The sequence below is a fragment of the Sinocyclocheilus rhinocerous genome, unplaced genomic scaffold, assembly GCF_001515625.1.
Source record: "Sinocyclocheilus rhinocerous isolate Xijiao unplaced genomic scaffold, SAMN03320098_v1.1 scaffold889, whole genome shotgun sequence".
Lineage (NCBI taxonomy): Eukaryota > Metazoa > Chordata > Actinopteri > Cypriniformes > Cyprinidae > Sinocyclocheilus > Sinocyclocheilus rhinocerous.
Window position 1 is genome coordinate 2,006,478 of NW_015638024.1, and position 8,138 is coordinate 2,014,615.

At 37.2% G+C, this 8,138-nt stretch overlaps 1 protein-coding gene across 1 annotated transcript in view; it reads left to right on the forward strand.

The window, feature by feature from the left end:
• Positions 1-8,138, forward strand: part of LOC107749453 (kazrin-like) — a 146,848-nt gene that overhangs the window by 63,255 nt on the left and 75,455 nt on the right. Inside the window, exon 3 of the mRNA XM_016564616.1 lies at positions 5,690-5,885. Coding sequence (XP_016420102.1) covers positions 5,690-5,885 — 196 coding nt within the window. The remainder of the gene's footprint in view (positions 1-5,689; positions 5,886-8,138) is intronic.

Genomic DNA, 8,138 nt, shown 5'->3' on the forward strand with positions numbered 1-8,138 from the left:
GTTTGAGAGAGGCGGGGCATAGAGGACCTACAATAATGTACAGTATTTGAAAAATTATGTGTTTTTTGAACATTAAAGCATGTCAACATATTCTGTTACACCAAATACACAAAATAATGATCTTTAAAATAGCATCATATGACCCCTTTAAAAGTTTGGGTCAATAAGATTAAGAAAAATATTCAGCAAGGATGCATTCAATTGATCAAAAGTGACAGTCTTTTAAATAAATGCTGTTCTTTTAAGGTTGAATCACAGATTCCACAAAAATATTAAGCAGCACAACTGTTTTCAACATTAATAATAAAAATAAATGTTTCTTGAGCTCCAAATCAGCATATTAGAATGATTTCTAATAGATCCTGTGACGCTGAAAACTGGAGTTGCGGAAAATTCAGCTTTGCCATTACATGAATTAATTACATATTTCACAATATTATTGTTTTTACTGTATTTTTGATCAAATGCAGCCTTGGTGAGCATAAAATACTTCTTTCAAAAACATAAAAAAACAAACTCGCCAACCCCAAACTTTTGAATGATGCTGTTTAATATAATTATCGTTGATATGAAATACTTTTGGGAAGTTGACGTCCCGTGGTATGAGGTTTTATACTACATCAGCTTATTTTAAACAGCATTTTGCCTATTCTTTCATAATTCTTTCTCCTTTTGAAAATTGTTACACTTCAGAACCATTTAAAATTAAGACAAGGATGTTAAAAAATGGTGGGAAAACAACAACAACAAAATAGCTTTTATGTCAACTACCCATCAGTATATGTCAGTTCTTAAATGGTCTTTGGTATCGTTCATTCATATAATTTCCTCGTATAATCTCCCAAAAACAACAAATCTTCATCATCTGGATACCCTTTAGGAAAAAGTGAGGAAAGTACATGGGCTCAGCCTGTTCTTCATCAGCAAGCTCAAGTTCTAATCAGGAAATGATATTGCTCTTTCCTGTGGTTTTAGACAGCCTGATAGTACATGCATTCAGTGTTGCCAAGAGTCTGTGGGAAGAGCCCTTGACCTCACACATGCCCATGATCTCTCTATACTCAGCCCTCTCATGCCCCCTCACACACACATTGACACATGTGAGGAAACAGAGTTGGCAGTCGAAGGATTTTCACACAGCACCCTGATAAGAGCCTTATAAAAAGTTGGCTGTGCTCACCAAACTCTCTTGCTCTCTTTGAGAGCAAAACAGCAAATATTCCAGTTTACCTGGCATGAGTCGATATTCAATTAACCAGACCAGCCACTTGTCGTGGCCATTTATCAATACCTTATTTTAAGTGCACTTGCTTAATCACATGCTATTTACAGCTGCAACCAAATAAACGAAAGTATAACAACTATTTGGAAAGTTTTTCAATAGAGAAGCAGACACCCCACGAGAGGAAATGCGGCTGGGTCCTGTCAGTGGATGTGCCAGCAATGAATACATTTTTTAATTAGTTAGGATAGTCTGTCCTTTCAACTTTTATTCTGTAATAGTTTAGGCTTTTTCAGTTGTATTATTTAATTGTTTGGGGTTTTTAGGGCTGCCAATGTTAACACATTATTTGAGAAAATTATATTTTTTAACGAACACATTTGAGTTTAATTAGGTTATTATTTAGTGAACACATTTACCTAATTTGACAGTTAAAATGGTTTTATTTTGTTCTGTGTTCAGACGACCATACAAACACAGCAATCCTGTAGCCAAACTCTCATTTAGTTTCATATACTGTACCTTGTGATAATCGTAATTAATAATTGCAATTACAATTTCAAGGGAATAATCGGCAATTATGATTTTTGTCATAATCGTTCAGCCCTACCGCTCACACTCAGCATACACCTTGACAGCTCCGGTCTCGTTGAACTGCTGCACTGTTCAGGGCTGTCTATAATGTTATCGCTAACTAGTGTTTAATTTACATGTTTAATGAATAAAAGCTTACTTTTACAAATGAAAATTTGAAAATAGAATTTGTGATATTTGTTTTGTCATTTTTTGTCCGTATTTTTGTTTTTGAGACAGGATACATATATACACACACACACACACACTACCGTTCAAAATTTTGGGGTCTTTTTAAAAAAAAAATGTTTGTGACCTTTTATGCTCATCAAAAATAAAAAATATAGTAAAAACAGTACTATTGTGAAATATTATTACAAAATATAAAAACAACTGGTTTCTATTTTAATATATTTTACAATGTAATTTATTCCTGTGATGGCAAAGATGCTGATTTGGTGCTCAAGAAACACTTCTTCTTATCATCAATTTTGAAAACAGTCATGCTGTCAAATAATTTTGTGGAAACGGTGAAGATTTTTCAAGATTCTTTGGTGAATAGAAAGCTCAAAAAAAGAGCATTTATTTGAAGCAGAATTTTTTTTAATGTCATTTTTGCTCAACTTAATGCATCCTTGATTCATTTATATATATATACAGTATATATATAAAATCTTACTTGCCTTAAACCTTAAAACGTTATATTATATACATATTTTTCTTCATATCACACCTTAGTATAGTTGATAATGAAAGATTAGTGATTGTGTGTTCTTGCCAATCAGAGCTGTCATGATGTCATCTTACTTTTTGTTAGCAGATGTACTTTACAGCGACTGGATAACCATCATATACTATACTAATAACCATCTTACATGATAACCATCATAAAAAACCTGATGCAAAAGTTTTTAGCATGTTTGTGAATCAAACCTCTTAGCATTGGCAGTTCTGAGCGTTTTCTTAAAGAATTTAAGGCAGCATGAAAGCACCCTTGACTGCAGAGCTGACTCTGTTTGGCAAGCGGCCTGTGCATATTCTTGGCAAAAGGCAGGTGACAACAGCAAAACCTGGGGAAAAGCCTTGTTGTATAAGCCATGGAACAACTGTTAGATGTCCAGTTCCTGCCCTTTTTCTTTTCCCACTGACATTCAGCATTGTTCACTCTGGGTCCTTTGTGCGACCTGGTGTGTTCCAGTCAATGGAGGTGACTTTTCATACGACTGAGATCTTTTCTCTGTCTTCTGCGGAATGGAAAAGCCACAGAATATGAAACGCACTGGACTAGATTTTCCCAAACATGTTTCTTTTTCTTTCTCGTTCTCTTTCTAACTTTCTCTCTCTTTTCTTTTGAGTGACTATAGTGGTTTCAGGGATGGGATTTGAAAACAAAGCTCTGCCTCACTGCCTTTTTCAGCTGCAGCCTGAATCTCAGCATGAATGGTGTTCGCGCAGCAGATGTGGCGCTCTTTCCAGCTCATTTTTAATGGAAATCAATCAGTTTGGAACCTACTAAAAAACTTTGCGACTTTCGCTGTTTTTATAGCGTTACATTTGAGCCATCTCTCAATCATGAATGAGATGGATGCAAATGAAAATCCACAGACAGTAAACACTTAGTTTGTTGTCATAAACTGTCAAATTTTATGCTTGTTTTTAGTGTGGATTCCTCTGTTGTGCCCCATTCATTTCTGACATCGCTTACTGTGAATACCAATGAGGATGTTTCTCAGTCGGAGCCGTGAAATGATAGGTGTTCGCTGTTTTTGGTGTGATGGTTCACCAGATTTGCTTCTCTCACTCACAGCCCCATCAATTTGCGCTAGGAATTGAGTGATTTTGCTTATTTTCAGCCAATGTTTTGCTTGGGGAATGTAAAAGCCACTCCGATAAGAGCCGGTGTTGATTATAGTCATAAGCAGGGGTTAAATTCACCTGGAACAATGCTCTGTCACCCTTGATTCAAACCAGATGATTGGCAGTCAATCCAATTCACTTAAAATGTGCATACTCCAGTCAAGTTTCTGTTTGTCTCTGCACATGCATTTGGTCTTAATTTAGTAAGTATACTCTCAAATAAATCTTTGATGTTCCTTCATTATGGTACCCTCTATCAGGTGATAAAGGCATTCATCTAGATTGGCTCTTTTCAGTTTAAAATTAAAGACCCATGAAATAGATTGATGAGGACATATCAGCATAGTTGGTTTTAATTTACATTATGAATTGACCTTGCTATTGCTAATCAATGGCTAGGATTTTATTGGACAGAAATGGTTTTATTTTCCTATTATTGTATTTTCCTATTATTTTGTTTTGTTTTGTTACCTTTTTCCCCAGCTAATGAATGAATCAATAAAATGTGTACTTTGAATGCAATGTTTTGGGTAAAAGCATCAGCCAAATGCATAAATTATTTTTACATTTTATTATTATTACTATTATTATTCCCGGTAAATACATGAATTGATAGAATGAATTGCAGTGCAATTCACTTTAGATGAAAGCATCTGACAAATGCATAAATAGTTTATTTTTTATTTAGTTTTTTTTATCATTATTATGATGTTACTCCAGTTTATACATGAATATAATGTAGACCATAAATGGAATATAACTCACTTTAGATAAAAGCAGACATTTTATTTAATGTATTATATTTATATTTTTAAAAACTAATTTTATTTTATTTTTATTTTTATTAATGCATGAATTTATATAATAAAACTATTTGGATAATCTGCCAAATGCATACATTTTAAAAATTATCACCAGATCTAATGGTTCCCACACCTCTTGTTCAAAAGGCTAAATATTTGGGATAGGTGATAGGGCATTTAATGTTAATCAAAAAGTAATAGACCAGCGTCTCACTGAACAGCGTAGGAGCTTCTTTGATTCCCATATCTAAAGGACATAAGACTTTTCAATCTGTTGCGTAAGACTTCTGGGAAAGGGTAAACCATTTTGGGTCTGCTTCTGAAGACCAGAGGGCTTTTGAAAATCAGCCCCAAACTTTTGACCCTGCGAGGAGATTGATTGCTTTCAGTGTAATTCTCTTCACTTCCTGCGTGCAGGGGGCCGGACTAATAGCTGTCCCTCGTGTCCAGTGCAGAGGTCTGCCCGGTTCCTCTCCCTCTGAGTTGAGTCGACCCACCCCCATCCGCAACCTCAAGCGTGGGGGAGCATTTCCCAGGGACAAAAGAATGAATATAATGAAAAGAAAGGGAAAGGGGTGGGAGCGTGTTTGTCAGAGAGAATAGATTTATCCAGCCTGACAAGTGTTTGTCAAGGGATCAAGGAAGTGCTAAAAAGTCTTATTTATTTCCCACCTTGGCCACATAAGAGCAGTTACTTTCTCATTACAAACTGCTCCGATCGGGGAAGCTCTCAGAGGCAAAGCCTGCAGTTCACAGAGTTTCAGAAACATCACACTTTAGCTCCCTCCCTCTCTCCCCCAGAAATCTGGCGCACATGGTACGTTCCGTTTAAAAGAGAGCATGTCATCTCTCAATGCACTATGTTCTCTCTGGAAGCAGCTGCTGGGAGCGCGGTTTTTCAGTGGGAACTCTCTCTCACTCCTCTACCTGCTGTTTCGTTTGTCTGTTACATTCTTTCACACGCTCTCTCTCTCTCTCTCTTAATCTACCACACGCTCAGCTGTCTTTCAAACACTAAGAGAGGACAGGTAGTGATTAGGTCTTTTCTGCTGGGATAAGGAGGAGGGGAGTCAGACTTGGGATTTTTTTTCCTCTTCTTCAGCGTGTGTTTCGTATGTATGGTCTAAACTGTGGCAGCCCAGGAGGGATAAAGGGGGACCGGGGACCCGCGGCTTGTTCTACCCCCTGACAGAGCCCTTGACACCATGCAACTCTGTGTGGATTTGCTTCTCAGGGCAAAATCCTGAAAATGATGGAGGACAACAAGCAGCTGGCTCAGCGGATTGATGGGGCCATCCAGTCGGCCAGCCAGGAGGTGACCAACCTTCGCTCAGAGCTCTCCGCAACCAGCCGCAGACTGGCCGAGTTGGGGGCGTGCAACCCTCTGGGCCTGGAGAACAACCAGCAGAACCACCATCACCACCTCCACGGTAAGATGTGTGTCAAGTTTTGCTTCATTGTTTGGTCTGTGTGCTACAGTTCAACTTGTTACTGTGGAGAATAGCAAATAGTTAATTTTTAAGGGGTTTGTGGGTGGGAATGAGCTTTTGTTGAGAGAAGAAAGTAAAGAGGGGAGGACAGGGGCAGCTGATCCCGTTCTTCACTGCCTCGTCCCGTTTCCCGGATAGCCAGTGGGATGGCTTTCCAAAGCAGCTGTGACATATCAGGCAGAGAGAGGCCAGAGAGAGAGAAGAAAAATGAAAACTGGCATCGGGTTCGGTTGGCGTCATAACTTCGGTCTCTGATTGATTCACAGGGAATAACATGAAACACGTGGTTCAGTTCTGATACTGAAACTTAGTTAAAGGTAAAGTGTCTTTTTTTATGATGTTAAAACACCTTTTGTATCCTATCTTCTAGCTTTTAGACGACTATTGAGATTTATTCAAAAAGTGACTTTTGTGAGCATCTTGACAAGCTCAACACAGCCATATTGACCTAACCAATGGCACGAGGCGATACTGTCTGTTTGTCGACCAATGGAAAACAGGATAGTGTTTAACACTATTATTGTTTGCAATTTTGGTGCCACAGAAAAATCACCTTCAATCTGGTGATAACTGCCATTTTCCCAAGTATTGGCATGTTGAAGGAACAGTTTACCACAAAAATGAAATGCTGACACATTTCTCAAAATATCTTATTTTATGTTCCACAGAACCACATAATTAAAAAAAGAGCTTGATGACATCAAATGACCCGTGATTGTCAAAAACTTTACAGCAGTACAGTTTAACATTGTTAGTTTATGGTACTTAACTAATAAACAGTATTTTATAAAAGACTATAGAATACCCAAGACGTGTCACTCACATAGTTTTGAATGGGCAAAAATGCAACACTCAATATGACCAGTCTATCGAAGGAAGCCCCGCCTTCTGAATAAAATAGCAAATCGATAATCGGTATAAGTCATCACGTCACTGCAGCTGCCGTTAGAAGTCCCGGTTGCTATAGAAACAGTCAGCATTCTGGAGACGTGCGCTTAGGACTGCACATGCAATTTGATATTTGAGTAAAAGAAACAACATTTATGAGACAGTTATTGTCAGATTTCATTGGTGATTTGAAATATGAAATTTAATTGTAAGCTTAGTGAACAGCACTTTAGTGGTACTTTGAGTTTTATTAATCTTAATTTTAGTACATTTTTAACACGTCAAGTTATATAAATAAAAATATATGACCATTTTTAAAATGCTTTTGAAAGAAGTCTCTTATGCTCACCAAGGCTGCATTTGATCAAAAATACATTAAAAACAGTAATATTGTGAAATATTATTACAATTTAAAGTAACTGTTCAAATGTATTTTAAAATGTTATATATTGCTGTGATAGCAAAGCTTTTCAGCAGTCATCACTCCAGTCTTCAGTGTCACATGATAATAATCATTCTAATTTGGTGCCCAAGAAACATTTCTTATTATTATCATTGTTGAAAACAGTTGTGCTGCTTAATAATTTTGTGGAAACCATAAAATAAATAGTAAGCTTAGAGGAAAAGCATTTATTTGAAATAGAAATCTTCTGTAACATTGTAAATGTACCATCACTTTTGATCAATTTAATGCATAATTTCTGCATGAAAATATTCATTTCTTTCAAACTTTTAATGAAAACTGAATTTATAATGAGCAAAAGTATATTTATAACATTAACCTAGATTAGCAGTTGTTCATGTTGTATAACTGTTGTTTAATGTTAATGTTACCAAATGAATTAAGTGATTAAACCATATTGTAAAGTGTTACCAAAACTACCCTACATGAGAGCTCATATATCATTGTGCATTGTGACTCATCTTTTTTTGCTTGCCGTCTCAACTTTCACTCCATGTTCTCTCCGAAAACGGAAGTTAGGTGTGGTGAGATCCATCCGTTTCTGTTGTACAGATTTCAAAGCCCAAGGCGTTTTTTTATTCAGGCTAGAGGTCATGTTAAGCAGTTTGGACAGTGTCTGGGTGTGTGGGGCGATGACTAAAGTATTGATAACTTGTCAGCTTGATGATGTTACAGGGGTTACAACATGCAAGGCAGTCCAGCGGTGGGCGGCCCTCCCCCCGGTGGTCTTCTGCAGGCTGAACGAGAGTGAGAGTGAACTGTGTTTGAACAGGTGTCATTAGCAGGTCCCTTCTAAATGAATGAGACTGTATGAACAGCACCGCCCCCCCCCCCTTCTTCAC